The sequence below is a fragment of the Poecile atricapillus genome, chromosome 8 (assembly GCF_030490865.1).
Source record: "Poecile atricapillus isolate bPoeAtr1 chromosome 8, bPoeAtr1.hap1, whole genome shotgun sequence".
Taxonomy (NCBI): Eukaryota; Metazoa; Chordata; class Aves; order Passeriformes; family Paridae; genus Poecile; species Poecile atricapillus.
In genome coordinates this window covers 15,469,504-15,494,652 of record NC_081256.1, presented here as the reverse complement: position 1 = coordinate 15,494,652, position 25,149 = coordinate 15,469,504, and the positions used below count along the sequence as shown (strand labels likewise).

The window sequence follows — 25,149 nt, the reverse complement described above, 5'->3', positions numbered from 1 at the left end:
GATTCAGTGCAAGCCAGGGAAGCCCCAGCATTGTGCAACCTAGTCCCCTTCACTGTGTTTGTGGGTGGGGTTAACATCTGTCTGATATCCCTCAGCTTTTTGCTGCAAAGTCTTTTCCTTTTACATGAGGCCATTTAGGATCCTCTGAAGCATGCTCTGCCATTTTTGGTACCAGCTGCTTGATTGGTACCCAAGCCAGATTTCAAGCATGATCCAGTGCTTGTTCTGCAAGAAAACGTCCAGCAGAGTGACAAGAGCGCAGGATCAGGGCTGTTGTCAATCACAGGACAGGAGAATGGCTCGGGGACAGACTCTCCCCATAATGAGGTGTTGGCCTCACTTCCTCGGCAACAAGACCACGTTTCCCATTCAACGTGTGATTTTTGCACTCCGGTAGGGAGGAAAGCCTTTCCTCCGCGGGAGACGGGTGTTGCCAGATGTGCGGCTCCTGGGTAGCGCGACCCATGACCCCGCAACGATTGCGCAATCGCTTCTACCATGATATTTATAGAGGTAGGAAGGGGCCGGGAGCCCGGGAGCGGCAGCAGCGGGACAGGTGCTGGGTGAGCGGAGCTCGGGGGATGCGAGCGGTCATTCCCAGCAGGATGCGGCCCCTCCAGGCTGCGGGCGCGGCTCTGCCGGGCGGCCGGAGGTGCCCCAGAGCCCGGGCACGGGCTGGGCAGCGCGGGCAGCCCCGGGCAGCGGGCCGGGCCCCGGCAGCAGCGGAGCCCCGAGCGGAGCGCGGCCGGGAGGGGAGCGCGGGCACCGTGGGCGGGCGGGGGCAGCCGGGGACGGCGGCAGGCGCCGGACGCGCAGCCGGCCCGGGCTGGGCCTGCTGCGGATGCTCTGGGTGGCAGCGGGGCCGTTCGGTGCCTCGCCCCGGGCCGGCGGGCGGCAGCGGCCCCGAGCCGGCTCCGGTGCTCCGAGCGGGGCCGCCGCTCCGGCAGCCGCTGCCCTCGGGGCCCGGCACTGACACCCTCCGTGCCTGCGCTCCCGGCAGGTGCCCCTGCACAGCCCTCGCCTCCCCGCTGCGCTCTGCCCTGCGCTGAGCCCGCACAGCCACAGCTGCGCGTCCTGACTGCTCGCTGCTGACATGGCACAGGGCAGGGGCCACCCCAAGCCTGGGGACCTGATCGAGATCTTCCGCCCAGTTTATCAGCACTGGGCCATCTACGTGGGGGATGGATATGTCATCCACGTGACAGGTAAGGCTTGTGCCACCTGGCAGGGTGCCGAGCGGGTGTTGGCATGCCCCAAGAGCCCTGTCTCCCTCCATGGGCTGCTGCTGGTGAACTCTCTGTGGGTAGCTGGATTTTCCAGGAGCAATCTGAAACCCATCTGAGTTCCTGGAGAGACCAGAGAGGGTCTGCCTGCCTGCAATATCTCCTCTTTGGCTTATCCAGATGAAGGAGACACATCCTCTTTGGCTAGCACCTCATCAATATCCGCCACAAGAGCCAAGGTGAAGAAGCAGCTCCTGGAGAAGGTGGCCGGAAAACATGAATGGTGTGTCAACAACAAGTATGACCGCTCCCACACCCCTTTGCCCGTGGAGAAGATCATCCAACGTGCTGAGGAATTGGTTGGCAAGGTGGTGCCCTATAATGTGTTTACCAAAAACTGTGAGCACTTTGTGACAAAGCTCCGCTATGGAATAGAACTCTCTGATCAAGTGAGTGACACTGGCTGAGCCCCCGCTGCCTCCCAGAGCCCCTGGGCTTGGAGGGTCACTGTGGTCTGTCTGCACCCTGACAGTGCCCTCTCACTGAATGCCAGCTCCTAGGGGCAAAAACCTGGGTGTTACCCCTTCTGCTGCTGGGGCACATGTGTCCCACTGCTCTATTTACCCTGATTGTCCCTGCCTATTCTGTTATCATGTGGGGGTGGAGGCTGAGGGCTGGGTGGTGTAAAATATAGGTGCTACTCATGTTTCCAGCCTGTATTTTACTTTCCTTTTGCAGGTCGAACAAGCCAAAGAAGCCGCTAAGGACGGTGCTACATCAGCAGCAGCATTAACTCTTCTTACGGGTGCTGCTGCTCTTGCTCTGGCAGCATTGTTGAAGAGGTAGTTCTGCTGATGAGCTGTCAGGAAGAGCTCAGAGTGCAGGGAGAGCCCCCAACAACAGCCGTCACTGATCAGCTTCTACTACACGTGCCATCAAGGCTGACCAGGAACAGTGTACCCTTGGTGCTAAGGTGAAATAAGCCACAATAAAATTTCTGAAATCAAAACTTGTATGGCCCTAAAATCTTCTGTTATCTGAGTATAGCTTTGTGTGCAAGTTTAACAATTGAGCCTTGCTCTTCCCTGCCATCCCATTAAGAAATGATAGATCAAGAACATCACTGCTCAAGATGATCCTCAGCAGCTCAAGCCTGGTTGCCACATCTGGTTTTATTTCATTGTCTGTGATGATTTCTGTCGTAGTTGGGGACAAGTTGCAAGTAATTTCTGCCGTGCTTTCCCCTTCCCCACACCTCCCCACCAGTGCTTTGCTGAGGACTGGTGCAGATTTTTCTTCCTGTTTTGATCAGCTGATGCTACCCTGGAGGCTCTTTCTGTGTATCACTGAAATAAAAGAACTGCTGAGGGTTTCATGTGCTTTCCAACTGAGGCTCCGTGTCTGGGGGCGTTTGGGTTTAAAAGGCAGATGTTTGCCACGGAAGGTGAGAACCTTCCTGGAAGAGAAAGAAGACCCCTCCCTCCAAATGATTATGACTTTGACATTACGGGGCTTCCAGGCAAAGATTTGGAAAGAGAAACAAGAGTTCTGTACTGGATGTACAGAACAGAGCATCCAAGAGCACAGTCCCCGGAGCTCCTGAGTCGCGGAGAGCCGCTGTCCCTCTCGGTGCGTTCTGCAGGCAGGGGCTGCAGTGCCACTGCAGCGAGAGAATCACAAGACTTGAAGTGGAAAATCTATGTCTTGAGAAAATGTTGGTTTAGTAGGTAACCAAAAGCTCTACATTAAAGGAAAGTAAAACAAGGAATTTATTCACTGCTTTTTATCATCTGTTTTATGATGTTTGAAATACCCAAGTAGAGACTTCTGGTTCTAGGTTCTTTTTTGTACTGCCCCTTGTTATTACATCTCTATAAAATTGCTAAGTTTTACTACTGGAAAACACATTATAATCAAACTGAAACTGAAAATTCTTTTCGGTTCCTGGAAATGGAATCAAAACTTCTTTCCTGGCTAAGCTATTTAGGTGGTTATGCAGCAACACGTGAGCTTTAATCTTTCTGTACTCAGAGCATTCTCTCTGCACACCCTGGCAAGGGAACACTGTGTGTAGGCAGCATATGGACATCTCTCATCTCTACTTCATCCTGTAAGGGAAGAATACAGGAATACTGGAATTACTTCATCTTACCTTGTTGTTCTTGGAAGCTGAAACATTTCACAGAATGCAGAAGTTTGCAATTGTACCGTGCTTCTCTTTGCTGTCAAGGTGATGTTGCTCATTATGGGGCTGCCTTTCCATGGAGCCTGCTGAGTGCATTGACAGGATTTGGTGCAACACTGCCTGAAGCATGAACTGAGAGTGTGAGGAGGAGCAGCAGAATCCATCACTTGCTGTATTCAGAACTTCTGAGCCTTTCTGGGAAACGTTGGCAAGGCCCAAGACCTACTCAAGTTGCCGTGGGGTAGAGCCAGTGCTATTCTTTTCCCAACAGCTGAGAGAACAATCCTTGCCTGTGATCTGGGGCACAACCAGCACAGGTACAGTGTGTCCCTAAATGGAAGGGCTTTTTTAGGGATTTCAGCTATCTGAACCTGGAGCACAGCAGAGCATGAAAACCTGGGCTGATTCAGTGCAAGCCCAGGAAGCCCCAGCAGTGTGCAGCCCCGAGCCCAGCTTCAGGATGTCACCTGCTCCTCTCCTCTGTTTTTGTAGTTGGTCTTAACATAAATCAAATCCATGCATTTGCTGCAAAGTCCTTTGCCTTTACACAAGACCATCTGAAATCCCTCAGCAGCATCCTCTGCCGTCTGTGGTCCTGGCTCGTTGAGTGGTACCCAAGGCAGGTTTTACTCAGCATCCAGAGGTGATTGTTCTGCAAGATAATGTCCTGTGGATTGCAAAGGCACAAGGTCAGCTGCCCATCAATGGACAGGAGGACTTCTCGAGGACAAACGGTCCATGCAACGAGGCAGTGGCCCGACTTTGTTGGGTAAAATAACAGATTTTCCAAAGAAGGCATGGTTTTGGCAGCAGCCTTGGAAGCAGAGCATTCCCAGGAGCAGAGGCTCATATGAGTCAGACGGGACGGGTCCGGGGCGGTGCTCTCCGTGAATCTAACAGGATGCACGCAATTTCCTCTGCTCGGATAGTTATAGCGGGACCATCGGGCCGGGAGCCCGGTCGCGGCAGCAGCGGGACAGGTGCTGGGTGAGCGGAGCTCGGGGGATGCGAGCGGTCATTCCCAGCAGGATGCGGCCCCTCCAGGCTGCGGGCGCGGCTCTGCCGGGCGGCCGGAGGTGCCCCAGAGCCCGGGCACGGGCTGGGCAGCGCGGGCAGCCCCGGGCAGCGGGCCGGGCCCCGGCAGCAGCGGAGCCCCGAGCGGAGCGCGGCCGGGAGGGGAGCGCGGGCACCGTGGGCGGGCGGGGGCAGCCGGGGACGGCGGCAGGCGCCGGACGCGCAGCCGGCCCGGGCTGGGCCTGCTGCGGATGCTCTGGGTGGCAGCGGGGCCGTTCGGTGCCTCGCCCCGGGCCGGCGGGCGGCAGCGGCCCCGAGCCGGCTCCGGTGCTCCGAGCGGGGCCGCCGCTCCGGCAGCCGCTGCCCTCGGGGCCCGGCACTGACACCCTCCGTGCCTGCGCTCCCGGCAGGTGCCCCTGCACAGCCCTCGCCTCCCCGCTGCGCTCTGCCCTGCGCTGAGCCCGCACAGCCACAGCTGCGCGTCCTGACTGCTCGCTGCTGACATGGCACAGGGCAGGGGCCACCCCAAGCCTGGGGACCTGATCGAGATCTTCCGCCCAGTTTATCAGCACTGGGCCATCTACGTGGGGAATGGATATGTCATCCACGTGACAGGTAAGGCTTGTGCCACCTGGCAGGGTGCCGAGCGGGTGTTGGCATGCCCCAAGAGCCCTGTCTCCCTCCATGGGCTGCTGCTGGTGAACTCTGTGTGGGTAGCTGGATTTTCCAGGAGCAATCTGAAACCCATCTGAGTTCCTGGAGAGGCCAGAGAGGGTCTGCCTGCCTGCAATATCTCCTCTTTGGCTTATCCAGATGAAGGAGACACATCCTCTTTGGCTAGCAGCTCATCAATATCCGCCACAAGAGCCACAGTGAAGAAGCAGCTCCTGGAGAAGGTGGCCGGAAAACATAAATGGCGTGTCAACAACAAATATGACCGCTCCCACACCCCTTTCCCCGTGGAGAAGATCATCCGACGTGCTGAGGAATTGGTTGGCAAGGTGGTGCCCTATAATGTGATTACCAAAAACTGTGAGCACTTTGTGACAAAGCTCCGCTACGGAATAGAACTCTCTGATCAAGTGAGTGACACTGGCTGAGCCCCCACTGCCTCCCAGAGCCCCTGGGCTTGGAGGGTCACTGTGGTCTGTCTGCACCCTGACAGTGCCCTCTCACTGAATGCCAGCTCCTAGGGGCAAAAACCTGGGTGTTACCCCTTCTGTTGCTGGGGCACATGTGTCCCACTGCTCTATTTACCCTGATTGTCCCTGCCTATTCTATGTTATCATGTGGGGGTGGAGGTTGAGGGCTGGGTGGTGTAAATATAAGTGCTACTCATGTTTCCAGCCTGTATTTTTTACTTTCCTTTTGCAGGTCGAAGATGCCAAAGAAGCTGCTAAGGATGGTGCTGCAGCAGCAGCAGTAACTTTTCTTACGGGTGCTGTTGCTGTTGCTGCGGTGGCATTGTTGAAGAGATAATTTTGATAAGCTGTCAGGGGAAGCTCAGAGCAACGCAGGAGGTGCTCCTGTCAACAGCGTTCACTGATCAGCTTTTGCTACGCCTGCCATCAAGGCTGACCAGGAACAGTGTACTCTTGGTGCTAAGGTGAAATAATCCAAAATAAATTTTTTGTAATCCCAACTCATATTGCCTTAAAATCGTCTTTTACCTATTTGAGGATAGCTTTGTGTGTAAGTTCAACAGTTTGGCCTTGCTTCTCCCTGCCATCCCATTAGAAATAGTCAGTCATGAATGTCCCCATTCAAGGTGACCCCTGGCAGCACTAACCTGTTTGCCACATCTGCTTGTATTTCATTGCCTGTGATGATTTTTGTGGTAGTCCGCAAGCACTCACAAGCAAATTTTCCATTCCTTCCCCCCTACCCCACTACTTCCCCTTCCGTGCTCTTCTTCAAGACTGATGAAGGCTTTCTACCCACATCCTGGTTTTATCAGCTACATTCTATGGGCTCTTTCTATGAATCATTGTTTTTAAACTTAGCTTTGTGGAAAGGTAACATGAAAGTATTGCTGAGGGCCTGAGGAGGTGGAAAAGTCCTGGTTGCCAGGTCTGCTAAACCGCAGGCAAGGCATGTGCACTTTCTTGGAGTCCCTGCCTTTGGTGTCTAAATTGAGCAGCTCCTGTGAGGGTGTGAGGTAGAAAGAAGGGAGTTGAGCATCCTAAAACTCATTGGCAAGATGGATCAACAGCTGCCAAGGGCTTCCTGGCAAATTGCTAGCTGTTGGGGAGGAGAGGGGGCAGAGCTAAATGGGTGGTCAAACCAAGGGAATTGCCCTTTGATTTTTCCTACGGGTGGTTGCTAAACAGAGTTAAAACACATAGAAGCATGTGCCGATTTCACAGCTGATAAATCCTCTGTCCCATCTCAGACAGGCTGCTTGTACCTTCTTTGTGGTCTTACCTGTCTTCTGCATGGGATAAATGCTCTGTGAAATGGGCTTGGTACCAGAATGGTACCAACAAACTGAATCAGGCCCTAAATGATCAGGTGTTCACAGCAAAGGCAGCAGCTGGACCTTCTCTGCTCAAAACACAATCCTACTTACAGCTACAATACTGTGGGTTTAGTGCTGCAGATGATTTCTGTGTTTAGGATCTACATTTAGGCTCTCTCAGAAGAGCAGAAAACAGTTAAAATTTTATAGACAAATATTTTTGCCTTAAGGTATTGCAGAGCTACTTAACTACCCTTCATCTGCAGCAGTTTGTTTCTTTTGTTTTACTATGCAGCTACAATTTTAATACCCAGATTAAGCTGCTGTTGCTTTTACATTACTGATTTGCTCAACAGTTCTGGGAATCAATCAACTTCTACACAAACAGGTTATTATCTTCACATACATTTGGTTAAAAGGCATTGCTACTGGCTGCTCCATGTCTGTCTGCAGCATATGAATTGAAAATTTCTTTAATGGCAGACAAATCTATTCTGTGGTTACTGTTATATTTTGCCATTTCACATGATTCCACTTCTGTACCTGATCCAGAAATATTAGCTACCATGCACAAAGCTCTTCTAACATCACAAAGAAACTCCCAGCACTGAAATTGGAGGGTCAGACCAAATTCAGACTCCTATTATTCTATATTTTTTACAGTTCCTGAGGAATTAAGATGTTTTATCAACACTTTTGAGAGCTGTGCTCTCCCACTCACAGCCCCATACACCAAGTTCAGAGCAGGCAGCAGTACCCCATGACCAAACTCACCTGATCAGCTCCAGCAGACAGTGGAGGCTGGGGACCTGGAAGGTGAAAGATGAGGCCACAGACACCTCCTGTTCTAACAGCGACATCACTGCATGGATCACTTTCAAAGCCTGAAATCCATGGCAGTCACAAGATGGAAAAATATCCTTCCCACCTTGTAATTAATAAATAATTAACTGCTGCTTTTTCAGAAAGGTGTCGTGTCTTGTTTATTCTTAAAATGCAATATCCATAATTAGTGAGAATCATTTCTGGGGGAGAAAGCTATCCTTTGGGGGACCTGGAGAAGCATCTTTGGGGTCAAACCCCCAAAGTATTCCAGGTTGTTTTCAGCTCTGCTAGGCTGCCGGACAGCACCAGCAGCCTTGGAGGATTTGCTGGAATTTGGGCCATTTGTAAATGTGGGGGTCTGCCTTGGGGTTTTTCTCTCAGCCTCATTTGGTGCTGCCTTCTGTGCTGTGCTGGAGAGAGGCAGTGGCTCTGTCTGGGTGAGGGGTGCTGCTACTCCAGACGCAGAGGGATGCCTGTAAGGGACCTGGAAGAAAAGCAGCTGCAAAGGATGCGAAAGGGGATCAATTGTGAAGAAAGGGAAGGTGGAAACGATCAGCCTGGAGCAGCACTAGATGGGATAATCACACTTCAATAAAATACATTACTGATTTGGTTCCAGCAGAAAAAAAAAAGGGAACCTTACTTGAGTTCTGAAACCCTTCAACAAGGCTGGACTTGTGGCCAGGAGACATCCTGCCAAAGATAGGCACATTCACCATTATCTGCAAGAAAAAGCAGTGGGCTGTCATAGAAGTATTTGTGCTTCCATTGATCCACTGAGGCAAGATTAGACCTCCCTGGTGGATCCCTGACACTTGTAAAATGCCCTAATCCCAATTCTAAAACCTTGATGTGGTTTTGCTTCCCTTAGGGTTTAGGTGTCCTGTAACTTCATATTTATCCTGCTGTTTTCTGCCTTGCCTGTTCTGTCAGAGGTACTGCAAAGCCAGAGATCACCACGGCAGCAGTCTTTAGAGTAGCCAGGCATTGTAAGGGCTTCCCAAGTGCAGAACAGATGGTTGATGACAGCAGCAATAACACTGCTCAGCCTGAGGTTTCTTATACATGAAAATCTGGCTAGAGAGTATAAAATCTGAGAATCTGTCCCAGCACCAGCTATTTTATGGACTGAATGATAAGAACTGAAGTTCTCTTCTGCTAGAGGTGGTTATTTCACATTCCTGATGGCCGTGCTGAGCAGTGCCATTTCTGGCTGTGGAAGTGGCACATGGTCATGGGGTTGATGTTTTTAATTACACTGGAATTGAGAAGGTGACCATGGAGTAACTCCACTGCACAGCTGCTCACAGCACTACAGCCACCCCTGTCATCTGAGGTGTTACAAGATGCTGAAGGCACGCTGTTCAGGTTAAACCTGAGGCATGGTGGGAGGTTGTTTGGAGTTGTCAAAATGTGAAGTAATGTTATAGCTGCTGACAGAAAAACACTTTCTCCCCACAGAACACCACTGATATGAAGTAAAATAGGGGGACAAGTGCATTGCTTTCTCTGAACCTACTTTTGGCAGCAAGCTGTAGAAGTGCTTGACAATAATCTGAGAGGACTTTCCATTCACTGCAAAATGGTTTCAGGCTTCTTCTTCCAAGGTGATCTTACTTTAGTATGAGCTTATACCTACTAGAAATAAGACAACCTTTAGTTTCAGGCTGAAACTGAACATGCCATAATAACATGCCATTTCACTTTCACCTTGTCAGCCTCCCTCCAGGAAGCCAGGGACTCAGCCTTCTGCAACACCCCTTTGTAAAACTTTGACGTGGCAATACTTGATTCTTTACACATTTTCACACATACCAGCCTGCTGTTAAGCCACAGGCTGCTGGTTCAGACACTGAAATTTGGCCCAGCAAGTTGTCACACAGACAAGTATGTATAACTGCTTTAATTCTGCATGCTTCAAGCATGACTGAGATGGCCACTGCATCTGCAAAGCCCTGCCAATTAGTTGTGTAGTAATGTCACAAGTCCTGAGGAAAGAACCACTCTATTAACGATTTCTCCCCAATGGATGCATAGTCCTTTCCACACTTCCATATACCCTGGGGTATGAACTAGCCCCCAGATTTCCTCTGTTCCTTAGAGCTGCTTCTGAATCCTCAGCAAGGAGACAGTTATGAGGCATTAAAAGCATTAAACTCCCCTTGGCTCAAAAGCAGCCATCCCTGGCTGTGCTTACAAAGGGAGCAGCTGGGTTTGCCTTGCATTTTTCTGCCAATCACCAGGCAGTGGAAGCTGGAATGGAACCCTCAAGTTTGCCTGCCACAATGAGCCTGACTCTGCTGCCTGTCAATAGTAAATCACATGATGGAAGAAATTGCTTTTATGCTTACGTGCTAATGTAAGAATTCTTCCAAATACTAAAGTTTCAATTTTCTGATAATTCCTGTGATTCTAAAAGCAGAGTTCCTTTTAACTCTGCAGCATTTTTCTGCATATACTCACTACTACACACTGCAATCACAGCTTTACAGTGCAGTACCTAATGATTCATTAAGCTGCAATTAATAGGAAAACAACCTAGAAAGTATAAGAGGAGCTATTGAGAAACCTATGAAAGTAGAACATAATTCTGGAGACATATCTTTTGCTGCTGTTGGCTTGTTTGGAGGCTTGTGTCATTAGATCATATGTGGTTCTAAACTAAATCTTTCTATTTAACAGTCTGTTAAAACTGTTTTCACAGAATCACAGAACTGTTAGAGTTGGAAGGGACTCTAGAGATCATCCAGACCAACCCCCCTGCCAGGCAGGGTTACCTGGAGCAGGTGACACAGGAACTATCCAAGTGGGTTGGGAACATCTCCAGAGAGGGAGAACTCCATGACCTCTCTGGGCAGCTCTGGGTGCTCTGCTGTCTTCAATAGAAGGTTCTCCCTCGTATTGAGGTGGAACTGTCTGTGGTTTAGTTCATGGCCACTGCTTCTCCTACCACTGGGCACCACTGAAAAGAGTGTGGCACCTTCCTCTTGACACCCACCTTTGAGATATTTATAATATTAATTAATGAAATTTCCTCACTTTTTGCCCAGACTAAACAGGCCCAGCTCCCAAAGTTTCTCCTCATAAGAGATGCTCCAAACCCCAAATCATCTTTGTGGCCTTTTCTGGACCCTCTCAGGTATCTCCTTGTCTTTCTTGCACTGAGAAGCCCTTCACCTCTTTGCAGGTCTGTGACACTTGAAGTAACAAACCACAGAGTCACAGATCATTGGTTCTGTGTTTGTTTGGGATTGTTTTCAGGTATTCAGTGAATCACAGAAGTGACCTGAGTTTCAAATTTGCAGACAAATTTGAGTACAAGCTTATAATATTCTTGACAGACAAAATAGAAAAGCCTGTGCTTATTTGCAGCAAGAGGACAGAAGCCTTGGCTCAAGTATTAACATCAATTATCCTTAATAACAGTAATTTGCATGTCCACAGTGAGCTTTGCACTGGTAAGATTTAAAGCCTTAACAAGCTGGGTCAGTAACTCAATGCTGAATTTACACAGCAATAAATTAGGAGGAAATTCATGAACTTGTAGAGCACAACACACTTGATGTGACACACAATTACTGTGATCCTACATCTGCTCTGAATATTTTGACATATCAATATTACTTATGCACTAAATCTTCAGCAGATGCAAGTCAGCTAAGAGATGTACTACAGCTGAACTTGAGGTTGTGCAACCCTCTAGTTGTTGGGCTCTGTGAATCTTTAACTTACAAGCAATGGAAACTTGTTTGTAGCATTAACTAATGGAATTTATTGAGCCCAAAGCTTGTTTGCAGGAGGAGTCAAAGACATGCAGTTGCAGTGGGGCCAGTGGAAATCCTTTTAGAATTTCAGCCTCAACATAAGCCCTGATTAAAGTTTTGGTTAAGGTCAAAAACACAATTAAGTTTCTCTTTTTGTATGAGTATAGAAACTCCACATGAGTGTCTTGTCTGCAAAAGCTGGACAGTATTTCTGGTGGTAATTTCATGTACATGTTGTACTGTTCCTCCTCAATCTTCTGTGAAACAATGACTACTCTCCACAGCCCAGAAGAAAATGGGAATTGACAATTTCACATTCTCTGTCTTCTGGCTGTGTAATCAGACCACTAATCTCAAGTTTATGAACCATTGTCTCAAGAACGGTCATCTCAGCACACTTCCCAGGAATCTTGGTGTTTTTCTTTCTATTTCACTTGTTTTCCAGTCTTTGTCCTAGCCTTTCTCTTAATCAGCACACATTAACACAATATTCCTGAATCTGCAGCCCTGTAAAACTGGAAACTGAAATTTGATGAGTTACATTGTCATGGGAACAGGAAACAAGACAGGTTTCATTGTTGCCATAGCACTGTCTTCCTGCTATTGTTACAAGAAATCCAGCTCCTGCTTGGAAGAAGCTGGTTGGGTCTATGCTTTCAGCTGTCAGAACACAGAGCTTCCCAAGGGCCTTTGAAGATGAAGCCCATAGTGTGGTCTGATCATCTGATTTCAGCAAGCAGTGACCAGGCTCTCCCTCCCCTGCCTTACACTCCAGTGCTTCCAAGTAAAATTAAGAGAGCGAATGCAGGCAGCCCTGAGTCACTCAGAACCTTTTCATGTCCAGGGGATTTCCCTGAATCTCCTTATCCAAAACCAGTGGATGACAGGTCTCCATGCCTTCACATACAGCTCCTCAGGCAGAGGATGGAAACTTAGGGATTTTCTGAAACTTGAATATTGAAAGGATATTGTTAGTGGGAGTGCTTTTAAGAGGGCCAAAAAGCACACAATGATTAATTCTCATAAGTTCAGCTTGATGTGGAGTAACTGAGATGGGAAAACACTCTGGTGGGCTGGGACAGAAGTCCTATTTAGGAATTGCTGTTTGAGCAGAAACAGCCCTATTGGAGAGGAAACAACTCACAGCAGGGATCTCCCAAAAAAATCCTGGCAATGTGCCCTTGGGGAAGGGTTGTGAGGCTGCAGAGAGGGAATGCATCTGCTCAGGCTGCTGCTGCTCACTCAGGGCTGGATAAGCACTGTTAGCCTGCTCTCAGTGACCCTGGGAGCAATTTGAAAGCCATAAGGAGCCCCAGTTTCACTTCCAGCTGTAGATTTTACATCTGCATAGCCACAGGCACTTGTTCCTCCCACCTTGGAGTTAAAAATGGGTAAGTTGGTTAGCCCCTATTGACACCATGTCTCATCGTAACTCAAAGATTCATGCCCCAGTTTCTTTCTTTCTGGTTCTTTCTTTTCTCTCTCAGCCCAGCCTTGAGGTTTATTCCCTCCTGGGCATGACTGAAGACATGCAAGGCTGGGCTGGTGAAGACACTGTAATTTCATCACAGAAGTTATTTAATTTATCAGAGTCCTCTCTTTTCATACACACACATTCCCCCTGAGAAGCTGCTGGCTGATAAGGTGTGTCTGCCAGACCACAACACAGCCATCATCATTTATTCTGGCCTGTTAAGGAGGACTTTAAATAGATATATTTATATTTGGTCACCACTAGCATCCACTGTTGCTAGCACAGGCACAGTGAAATGAATCTGGAATTAAGCAGCTCTATTAAAAAGCACAATGAATCCAGGACCTGTTGTGCCTCTGGGCCATCAAAGCCTCTTCTGTTTCCAGCACATTATACCTTGTTCTCAGCCTGATCATAATTGGCTTATTAATTAATTAATACTTCAGAGACACCGTGAAGTTGCTGAACATCACATAAAACCAACAAATATTTATATCTTATTAAACATAAATAGGATATTTTGAAAGAAGAATTAAATTCCTTTACTGGCTCACAGTTTTGAGCTTAGCTGACAGCTAGATTTACAATACATTTAAAAATGCAAATATTTAGGAAAGAGTAATTATGCAAATAGACTAATGAGATCCATGCACACAACAGTAGCTCCTCCTCGTGTTCTTGGCAAGCGGTCAGCAGCACATTCTGAGCCAGATGCACGCTGGACACGTCTGCAAAAAGAGTTTTACATTATGATACCTTACAGGGGATGTTTTTTCACATGAATTTATTCTGACACATGGATCCAGTTTTGTTCTGCTGCTTATGTGAGACACTGCCTGCAAGGGTACCTTGGTGAGAATCACTCTGGCGCTGCTTGAGCTGCCTGCCTTTTGGTGGCTGTGAGCCTGCTCTACATACACCTCCTCAGTGGGGCCTCCCTGGAGCGCTGGAGGAGGGCCAAGAAGAGATTATACTACATGCCTGCAGTCTGGTCCCACTGGAGGACTATTTTGTTGGCTGACACTTATTAATTTCATCTCATTAATTTACATCAGATAGTAATTTCCTCTCTGCTTTCTTAAGAAGTATTGGGAATGTGATTATTCTCCTTTTGCAATGAATTTCTTCTTTCATTCATTATGGCATAATTATCTTTGTGGTGTTGAAGTATCTGGTGTACTAATAACTACTAATGATCCTGGGAGTTGATATGTGGTGTATGATTTCTCCTGGCCACTGGAAAAGATTAACATTTTGAGTTCAGCACCACATGCACTGAAGTGCTGACGTCTGTTATTCTATTTTGCAATATGAATAAAATTTAATATGAGTACAATTTTGAATATAATCCACTTTCATATTGTTATTCTTTTAGGATTTCAATGGTCTTTAGGCTTGGAATTGAGATGTAGCCTGCCAGGGTTTAGGGAAGTCCCTAAAGACATATGACCTTTTCAGCTCTGATCTGTGGTCTCATGGATTTTGCAGAAGGTAGGTGATATTTGACAAGCACCAAAATCAGCAAGACTTAATTTCAACAGAAGGAGCATTATCCTAACATTTACAAGATGAAAGGTTTATTGACTAGACTAAGAATATTTATTAACTGTGCTGAGAATGATATAATTGAACAGCCCTGTGCATAGTCTCCTAATGCCCTCAGGGTAATTAAAAGCACTCAGGATGCTGTTAAGTTCTATTTACCTTGAATTAGCAGCCTCCTTTGTGGCTACACTTGCCACAGCAGTGCCCAGATGTATTCCTCAGAGGGAAGGAGCTGAGGAGGAAACAGGGACACCCATTGCACTCTGCCTCCCCAAACATATCTGGTATCTCTCTTGAGAAAAAGTTGACAAGGAAGGAAGAAAAATGACAAAGTAGTTAACTGTAGAGATCCAGAACCACTCCAGGCCAGGACATGGCAGAGAGAAGAGCAGCTCCTTTCCTTCTCTTGCCTCCTCCCACCCATGGTATGATAGGTTTTTCTGAATATTATGTATGAGGAGGCTGAGTCACATTTTGTCCCTGAACCAAGTTTATGCCTTGCAGTGCCTTGATGTTTAGGGCTAATATTGGCCTCTCTGCTCTGAACTGCTGCAACATCAGAATCCAAAAACTAAAAAATACATATTCAGTGTATTTGAGTGTTTCCACTTTCTACTCCTAACAGTACATTAATACTACTTGTTTTTAATGTGGATAAGAAATGCATATTAGACAATGGCAGTGTCCAAAAGCTTAAGGCAGCTGTGAATTATTCAAGCCACAGTTTTTCCTCCTCCTGCTGCAAACTACACTAATAGATAATAAATAATTTGCTGTCAGAACAGATACAGACACTTCCCTTTCAGAGAACCTTAGCATTTCTGTCTCCAGTGTTGCACCTGAGAACATTCCTTCATTCGCAATGTGGCTTCCGTCAATCAGGACAGCATCACAGGGGAGACAGAACTTTTTAACACCTAAAAGAAATGTGTCTCCAGGGACAAAGTAACAAGATTCCTGTAGAACAATACAAAAACAAACTTTACTTGTGCACAAGTTTTGGGCAGTTAAGTCTCAAGACACACAGAGTAATCTTCTCCACTATATTATTTTAAAACAGTGCTTTTTAGAAATAATACTGGCTGTAAAACAACAGCTCAAAGATCAGCCCTTTAAGCCTCTCTCTCCAAGTGAGCATCTTCAGCTTCATGTGCCTAGTGTCCTAGTGACACACCCTGACCAGGGAAACCTACCCAAGGCCTTCACATCTCCCACCACCCTAATTACTACTCATCTCAATGCCTTTGGGAGGAAAAATAGCCATAACCCCTATTGTATGAGTAAGGAATTGAGGCTGAGAAAGAAAACACATATCTGGATGGAAGCCGTGTGTCTAGATTCGCTAAAAACCACTTGCAAACTGCTTGACAAGATTGTGTAAGCAGCCCATAGCAGAGACACAGCATAGGAAGCAGGTCTTGGAAGGCCAGAATTGTTATCTAGTTGCTTGTTTGTGAAATTAGATTTCCAAGCTGCTCTTGACTCTTAACACAAATTATTGGGTTTACTTGTATAATGACAGATGCTGCAGATACAGATGCATCATTACTGCATCATACAGGCTGTGTCCACACTTCTTGCTGCCCTGCCCACCTCACCTCCCTCTGCCCCATTTCTCCTTTGCTGTGCAATTCCAGATACATTTCAACATGTTAGTTCATTATACAGGCTGGTGGGGAAAAAAAGGTGCAGGTGACTCATTCCTCTCTTGCTGCAGATGGTAACCTGAACTTTGTTATGCTCCTCAGCGATGTGATGCAGCTTGGGAGGCTGCTGTGGATGGGAAATCAACTGCACTGTTGAACCACCAGTACTCAACATCAAACAGGAAGTTACAATTTGGTGGCCATGCTCATAGCACAAAAACTGAACTTGGAGTTACCCAGGGAGGTTTCCCATCACTCATTAAAAGTCAGGATGTGAGCTAATTGAGTTAACACAGGACAAGCTGTGGTGGGAACATAAATTTTCTGTTTTGTTCCAATTCATGTCCTTATATTTCCCCTGGCCTTCAAGGAGCAATTCCTGCGTCATGCCAGAGTCAGCCCCCGTAACTGTAGCATTGCTATTTGCAGTCCCTTAGTAGAAGGTTTATTTGTGCTCAACAGTTCCAGGATATCAACAGAACCACGAAGCTGTAAACACTATCATTACAAAACTGCCATTGCAAAAAGAAATACAGAAATTCTAATTTAGTTGGGTGTCTGAGCTTTGACAGTTATTGCAATCTAATTCATACAACTGGATCTCCTGAGATAATGATGAAGTTAATTGTCATTGCAAGGCCATTAGAGAGAATGCCTTATCTTGATTTAAGAGTTGCAATTGCAAAATGATGGACAGCAGTACTATAAGTACAAAGGTACGCTGGCATCTCTGAACACTTGTTCAGCGTGGGAGAGCTACTTATCCTACAGATATTGCAGATACAAAAACATGATGTGCAGACAACACACCTGTGCTGGCAAAAGCCTCAGCTCTTCACATGGACTTTGCCAAGATCAGTGAGAGGCAGCAATGAAAGTGCTCCTGGGCAGCACTCCACAGATAGCACTTCACCTTCTCAAGTTACTTCTCAAAAGCTGAATCTTGCCCTTGCCCAGTAATTCAGATTCACAATGATTTTAGTGGTGAATTTGGAGGCAACATAAGCTGTGCCTTGCTCTGAGCAGCACGTGATTGTGACAAACAGGTCAGTGCACCTCAGAGCTGCCATCCAATCTTCAGAAATTGCAATGCTCAGTGTTGACCTCTAATGTCTTCCAGAAGATAAATAAAACATTTATCAGGAGTCAGGAATCCCCAATTAATTTTTGCTTTTAAATTTTAACAATACAGGGGAGCAGGATTTCTAATATCCAGACCTGAGAGACTAAACTGTTGTCTTCCAGACTCATATCACTCCTTCCTATACTTCCATTCACATAATTTCTCTCTTTTTTCCCTATTATATAATTTCTTCATGTGTTTTTACCTTCACTGAGTATTTTTAAAGTGGATTCAGAAATCATGGAAATGTTTTCCAAATTCTCCAAAAGCACTCAGACCAAGTGACTTCAGCCACTTCTCATATGGCTTCCCCTCAAGGCCCTTCACCATCTTCTCTGCCGTCCTCTGGATGCTGTCTAATAGTTCAGTGTCTTTCTTAACGCTGTGGTGCCTCAAATGCCTCCAGCCCTCGAGGTGAGGCTGCCCCAGCTCAGAGCAGAGCAGGACAATCCCCTCCCTTGCTCAGCTGGTGATGCTGGGCCTGAGGCACCCCAGGACACAGTTGTTCTTCCTGGCTGCCAGGGAAAAGCTTATCAGCTTTCACATGTCTGTAACTAGAAACTGTTGATAGCCAATTCCTCTTTGGCAGCAGAAACCAAAAGTGAGACTTTGTCATAACTGTAAGTCATGTGATTTCCCAGCAAACCGTCTAACAGAGGTGACATTTCTGATTGCTATGTAACTGCTACTCAGACAGTACCCAAATATGCAGGAGGGAAAAGACTGAATTAGCATAAAAGTCTTCAATAATTTGGGATTTAAGAAAGTCACTGTGAATATATTTATTTGGAAAAAAGAAAACCTGTCTGTGAGGTCAGCAGTAATCAGCCTCAGACTACTGCTAAAATGATGGTTTAATTTCCTTGTACTTCCATACTTTTAGCTATGTTACATTCTGTCAGCCTTATAACAACAGTCATCACTCACTTTCATGTGTTATGTCAAAACAGGCCACAAGCCCCACAGACATCTGAGAGCATAATTTTTGTTATTTTGATAGCTAGCTAACAGCAAAAAGTTTAAATGAAGTTTTTCAGAGATTATTCATCACTCAGATTCTCAGAAGCAGTGACTTCAGACTATTCTGTAGAGCTAGTGGAACTAAAATAGCCAGTGAAAATGTTTTCTGCATAAAGATTGGAACTGAAATGAATTATTCGTCTGACAAATTTGGTTCATCATTGAAAATTTAATGCATTCTTCGACATTCACTAGAACAAAGAGACAGACACTAAATCAGGGTGCCAGCCCTTGGACACTGAAGCTGTATCTGGCCTGAACTACCACAAGCTTATGGGGACCAGTCTGCCTCCAGGCACTACCATCAGTATTTCAAACATGAAGTTTCAGTCTTGAATGGAAGTACAAAGTTCAAATTAAATAAACTTTTCAGAGTGCCATGCTGGAGTTCTCTTCAAAACCCCTTTCCAGAGGGCACTGAAAGGTTGGTAACATCAAATCTAACCAATTTCAAAAGTCCTGGAACTTTTCATTAATTTTGTAGGGTTTCAAACATACTTCACTAAAAGTTCAAACATCCATAGATGTCTCCCATTTTAAGGACACTCGTGTAGCATCCATAGCCCAGTAAAGTGAACACAGACAGCATAACAATATCCTGTATGCAGAAACATATGCCTGGTATTTCTATATGCAAATTCAGCAAGTAACTACCCATAACTATTTCCCCTCTTATCCACAATATCTGTTTTGTCCTCTGTAGAGGAAGATCAGTCCTGCAGCGTTTCCTTATTTATGCAGAAAAAAAAAAACATCCTGTGCCTATGTCAGGAGAAAAGGAAGTTATAAGGTGAAAGAAGCAATTAAAAATAGCAATTCTGTGAATATTTTTCTCTATTCTAAAACATGCTTTTTCTTTACCCTGCTGTTGAGGCCACAGGCAAGTCCAGCAGCAGCAGTAACATTTCTCTGGTGATTTGTAGTCTCCGGACTACTAAACCAAGTCTGTTAAAGAGGAATGAGTGTGCCTTAGCTGTGCTAAAGAAATTCCACTAAAGATCATCAGCAAGAGCCTCCATGAAAGGGCAGCTATGATTTGGCTGCGGTCCCAGCAGCTGCAAAAAGCATGAGCTCTCCAAGTCTGTGTTTTCGCTCAGTCAGGAAGCAAAAACGTCCCCGTCCACAGGGAAAGTTCTGTCAGGAATAAGCTCCAACAGCAGAGGAGGAGGAGATCAGTCTTCGACAGTACTGCTCTCCAAGAAGGGACAGTCAACATAAGGAAAATATTTAGCTGTTACAAGTATGCAGCACCCCTTAGCTTCCTATTAGTCCGTGCACCCTTTCTGCCAGGAATGTGCGCTAATTGCCAAAAAAAAGGTTCACCACCATGGTTCATTTCCACCATGGATTGTGTCTATGAAGTATCAGTCACCCCATCCCAAAGCACCCACGTGAAATCTTCATAACTGTCCCCCCAAGTGCTGCGCTCAGAGTGGCAGAGGTTAATCATTACCATCTGAATTCTGTTCTCTTGCAGGCAAGGCTGTATTTCAGCAGCAGGCAAGCAGGTCTTTATCTCCTCAACCCAATTATCACAGGTTTACCAAGACTTGATACTTTCATATTGTCAGTGGTATCTATAAGTCACATGCCCAGTCTGCAATACTACTTCCTCTGTCACTGAAGCACATGCAGCAACATTTCATTTTGTGGGGGAGTTCATTGTAGGATAGTGAATTTTGCCTTCAAGAAAAATGTTACTGTATCTAAAAAAGGCAGTAACTCCATTAACCTGCTCTTTGGTGCCTCAAGCTGTAAAGAATGCAGAGAGCATCTAGCCTTCCCCTTCCAGTGGATTTTACTGTGAACTGAGAACTCATGAAAACTTTGGAGTCACTTCTAGGAATTAATACAAAATATTTCTAGTTTGTTTCAGGTTGTGTGGCTTTGTGACAGACATTTACCATTAGGTAAACTACTGTAGGTAGAAAAGCATTTACTCCATTTGCTTATATCAAACTTGTCAAAAACAGATGATAAAATTGCTTTGAGTCAAATAAATGTTTTGTTCAAGTTGAAATATTGTTTGGTTGAGTTTGTTGGGGTTTTGTCTCTTTTTTTTTTTTTTCCTTAGCTATTATTTCTTTATTTTCTTGGTTATTTTTAGATTCAGGCTAGATTATTTTCAGACTCTACTTTGGTGCAGATATGTTGACTCAATACAATTAAGAATTTCTTCTGATTTGCTCTTTGTTTCCCAAGCTGCTTTTTAAGTCTAAAAACCAAAGAAGTCTTTCCCATGATTTCTAGCTTGCCTGATTCCTGGCTTTCTGTGACAGCACAAGAGTGCTTCAGCACACAGTGGTGGGAAAATACAGTTTCCAGTAATAAAGTGCTTCTCAGCCCCACCCAGTAAAAACATGGAAAACAACCTGCGAAGTCAACTCAGAAGGCACAGCTCCCCTGCACACCTTATCCAAAGAAGGAAGTGTTCCTCTTGGTCCAAAGCCCTTCTGATTGACTATCTTGTTGTTTTATGCAGCTGGGGACCAAGATTGCAAAATGCAGTGAGGAGAAAGGCAGACTAACATCAGTGGGCTAAGAGAGTATGTGCAGGTAGAAGCTGCATTTTTTTTGAGTAGGTAACACTTGCAGGAATGTGAAGTGTTGTTGCATTTATGTATGGCAAACACAGCACAGCAAATTGAGTAAAATTCTCCATCAAAGATTAACAGATGAGGGGTATGAGCTGATGAATGAATTGCACCTACAATTATAGAGAAACCAGAGACTAAACCTCAGATGGTTCAACTTAAGAACACTCCACAGAATTTTAAAGAGTTATTTTGAGACCTGGCTGGCTCCACATCTTTTATTTCAGGCCTTAGGTCTTTGGGGTTAATAACCCCTTCAATGTTTGCTTCTTTTGGCACTGGTAAAGCTGATGCCAGGAGGCAGCCCAGCTATGCAGCACCTGCCTTAATAAAGCAAGCTCACCCCATAAGGGACACAAGTGTGTCCTTGAAGACCCACAGGACGAGATCATAATTTGTAATTAATACATTCTATTCTAATTTTTTTAATGGATATCCTGAGCAATACCTCTCACCGAAAAAAATAAGGTTAAATAATGAAATCATTCTGCTTTGCAGGAAAAAAAAATTTTAGCCATAAAATGCAAAAACTTGCACTTGCTAAAAACGAAGAAGGCAAACAGGTTTCCTGATATCAGTGAGCTACCTAGAGAGCTCTTTCTGTTCCCATCATGAGAAGAGCACAGTGGTGCTGAGAGTAGACACTTCTAGAAAGCTTTGGCTGTTTGCAGCTCCTTTCAGCTTTGGAAGCCAATTATTGCCAGAAGGGTTAAAACCTCCAAAAAAAAAAAAAAAAAAAAAAAAATCTGAAACTCCATGAAGAATCCCAGGAATGCCTGTGCTCAGCAGCCTCTATCAGGAGTAAGTTCTACTTGTTTTCTCAAAGAGGATCTGCCAAGAGGAGTGCTGCTATTGCAATTAGCTACTTTTCATCCGGAGCATCCTCCACCCTTAGGGACTGCATAATGCAGTTCAACAGAGGGAAGCAGCAATGGGGTGTTTCAACCACAAATACTCTACCAACATTCAGCAAGGTGTTCGATTTACAGCTAGCAGCCATTTGTGTATGGGCAAGGGAACAGAGAAAACATCATTGTGACTTTATGTTATTGCAGATTTCATGCTTCCAGTTAATTTAGATGTAAGCAAGAGAGCTGGTTATTCCTAGAATGGGAGAGCTGTAATGAGTAAGACCTTCTTTTTAAGTCAGACTCCTTTTAAGGTGAAATGCAACTGTCCTGGGCGTGTGCCCACTGCGGTTTCCTTCAGAGTGAGTCCTCACTGCTGTCAAATGTTGGATTGCTATGGCCTCCCGTATTTCCTTCTACTGTTACTGCCACGGAATCTGAGAAGAAGGTTTCATTCAGAGGTGGCCAGGCTGAGTCCTGCTCCAACACATGCTGCAGCCTCTTGTAGTGGCTCTTTGAGTGGTACCGGAATGTCTTTTTCAGAAGCAGCCACAGGGCTCTGTTCTCAATAACAGCTTCCTGTACAGGTAAAAGCAAAATGAAGGTTTAAGAGGACCTGGACAGCAGTTTACTCTTCTTCCAGAGTACACACATACGGCAAATAGTGAAAACCCAGATCTCACACTTGCCCTGCTCATCCATGTCCCTTAAACAGCCTTTTATTGACCACATTTCATACAGCTCCTCCAGAGTTCTCCACCAGAAAACTGTGACCAGCTTCTCCTGAGAGCCTTCAGGATCTGAGCAGAAAGCACCACACACCACCCATATTTTTCTAGCCTGGGGCAGGGCTTGATAGATCCCACTCACCAGAGGAAAGAAAAGGTGGCCAGGCCTTGCATTCCCTTATCATTGAGGGCTTTAACAAAAGGGAGCAAGGGTAAAGTAGCAGCAATTACTCCTGCTTTACTAGATGTTCCAAAACTGGGCTGTGGAGGAGGGAGAAAGAGCAAGACTTGACCATTTTGCGTCTCCAATTAGTGCTGACCAGCACATCCAAGGATGCACACTCACCTCAACAAGGAAGGACACAGCAAGTGTGACTGCAAGCATTATCACCATGGAGACTCGCCACATGGTAGGGGTGCAAACAAGCTGGGAAAAAAGCAGGAGAAGCTATTCAGCAATGTGTCCAAAGTAAACACTGGTGGGTACTTGTGCAAAAAACACAGAATCATTTAGGTTGGGAAAATCCCTAAAGGTCATTGAGCCCAACCATAAACCTGGCACTGCTAAGTCCACCATGTCCCAAAGTGCCACAACTACACTTGTTTCAAATACTTCCAGGGATGATGGCTCAACCACTTCCCTGAGCAGTCTGTTCCAGTCTGTAACACTTTCAGTTAAAAATTTTTCTTAATCTCCAGTCTAAACTTTCCTTGGCAGAACCTGAGGCCATTTCCTCTCTATCACTTGTTACATGGGAGAAAAAAAGTGGCACCCACCTTGCTGCAACCTCCTGTCAAGTAACTGTAGAGAGAGTTGAGGTCTCCCCCGAGCTTCCTTTTCCCAAGACTAAACAAACACAGGTCCCTCAGCCACTCCTTACATGACTTGTGCTTCAGACCTTCAGCAGCTTCATGTTATAAAAAGCCAGACTCCCAAACTGGCTTACCCTGCTGATGAGCTAATACTGCTATTTGTCTTGAGGAATTACTGATAAAGATACTTTAAAATCTACAATGCAGTAGAGAAAACAAAGAAAACCATTCTTTAGAACTGAAAGAGGAATTCTAACTGCCTTTTTACTTTCTAATATTAAGAAATGGTTCGAACTGAGTATTTCAGCTCCAAACTCAGTTCCAGCTTCCCAGAAATGGGACTGACTTTCTGGCTGTAGCTCAACTCAATCCACAATTGATTAAACAGTTTCTCCAGGGCTAGGCTATTGCACAGGTTTTGATTGCTACTCCCTCCTTTTCTCTTCTCATCAGTTTCAGTGAATTCCCTCCAGACTGCTTGGCCTGGGAGATTTTAGTTCTCCCCAAAAGCATTTTATCCCCTTGCAGCTGCAGTGCTGAAAAATGTCCTGCGCCGCCACAGTCCACAAGAAGATGACTTGCTTTAAAGTGCCATCTCGTGGCAGCTTCTCTAACTGGGTCTGCCCGCTGAGCTGGGCTCTGCAAATAGTTACAGGCATCAGTGAGGCAACTTTAAGTGGGCTGTTTGACATTTAAAATCGAGACCAGGACCCTTTGACTCTCTTTCCATATTTCATTAATTCCATTTCTAAACTGACTTGCTAACTGACATGCAAACATACAGGACTGGAAGCTGCATTGTGTTCAGCACTTGTGGCTCAAAGCCACTGCTCTGATTGCCAATGCACAAAAAAAAAAAAAAAAAAAAAAAAAATAGCCATGTGGTGCTTTTCTTGTTTTGTTCTGCGACTCCTACTCTGTGAGAGTGTCACAGCAGAGAAGGTTAACATCTCCCAGTCTCAGCATACTAATTGTCAGGTCCACTGACAACCCCGTCCTTCAGCTGATGTAAATATTATCCTTCCCTCACATTTCCCTTGGGACAGATTTACACAAGACAACTCCCAGCTTGCATTCTGCCAGACTACATAAGTCAAGCCTTATTGGTATTAATTAATCAAGGATCAAGATAGAGCCTCTCTTGCCATGGCAAGTCTTTCTCTACAGTTGTTCTAAACACAAATCCTGCTTTGGGAAACTGCAGGCTCTCTAAAATTTAAACAGGGAGCTTGAAAAGATTTGAGACTGGAACTGAGAGCTGCTCTGAGTGCTAACTGGCAGATTTTGGCAAGAGGGCCTTTGTTCAGAGTAGCTCAGCTTGAGAAACATAAGAACATGGTGCTTTATTGTAAACTCACAGAACTCAGCCTTGTTCTCCTCCTGGCTTCACAAGCCACCAACACACCACACATAAGCTTAGCGATGTTATCTTCTGTTGCTTGGACAATATGTTGAAACAATCAAAATTACATGTGTAGCTGTCCTGCTGAATGCACAGATACTTGTTTGGAGCCACTGTATTTCCAGAAGTTCCTACAATCCCATCATCTAAAATCCACCTCTTTAAATATGATTTGTCTTTAGAGATGCCATGTCTCCCTGCAAAAGTCTGTGCCTTTTGTAAAAACAATCCCAGTGTGCTTATAAGGGACTGGTAGCAGGAAGAAAATGCTCTTTGGAACAATACTTACATCCATCTTGGAGTAGAGATCATCAATGTCAGCAAATATCAAGAAGAGGCAAATGCCCAGCTGCCCTGTGAGCACCAGTATGAAGACATCTGAAGGGGTAAGAGCAAAGAAAGAAACTCACAGGTTTATGAGCAATCTCAGCTGCTTGCCTTTACTGTAGAAGATTGTAATAATTTCCTCTGTTACACAATCATCAAA

The 25,149-nt window shown here is 45.6% G+C and overlaps 2 protein-coding genes across 6 annotated transcripts in view; one reads left to right on the top strand and one right to left on the bottom strand.

The window, feature by feature from the left end:
- The window catches only part of LOC131581452 (probable cation-transporting ATPase 13A4), a 214,623-nt gene that overhangs the window by 155,867 nt on the left and 33,607 nt on the right, over positions 1-25,149 (bottom strand). The window contains exons 28-30 of one of the 2 annotated variants that reach the window (XR_009278093.1): positions 24,952-25,040; positions 22,794-22,874; positions 19,731-22,298 (exon numbers count right to left, since the gene is read on the bottom strand). Coding sequence is in view for 1 of the 2 variants with exons in the window: in XM_058843712.1 (XP_058699695.1) it covers positions 22,077-22,298; positions 22,794-22,874; positions 24,952-25,040 (392 nt within the window). In the remaining variant the exon portion in view is untranslated. Of the gene's footprint in view, positions 1-17,949; positions 22,299-22,793; positions 22,875-24,951; positions 25,041-25,149 lie in introns of those variants that run through there. The other variant, XM_058843712.1, reaches the window with a different exon arrangement.
- Positions 520-6,081, top strand: LOC131581456 (phospholipase A and acyltransferase 3-like). 4 transcript variants are annotated; one of them, XM_058843721.1, is made up of 4 exons: positions 520-563; positions 1,001-1,205; positions 1,404-1,672; positions 5,797-6,081. In XM_058843721.1, exons 2-4 carry the CDS (start codon positions 1,094-1,096, stop codon positions 5,899-5,901), a joined length of 486 nt encoding a protein of 161 aa, XP_058699704.1. In that variant the 5' UTR covers positions 520-563; positions 1,001-1,093; the 3' UTR covers positions 5,902-6,081. The 4 variants fall into 4 exon arrangements, with proteins under 4 accessions (XP_058699704.1, XP_058699701.1, XP_058699702.1 ...); XM_058843718.1 differs by lacking the exon at positions 5,797-6,081 and adding an exon at positions 1,962-2,596; XM_058843719.1 differs by lacking the exons at positions 520-563; positions 1,001-1,205; positions 1,404-1,672 and adding exons at positions 4,290-4,395; positions 4,833-5,037; positions 5,236-5,504 and having other exon boundaries at positions 5,797-6,075.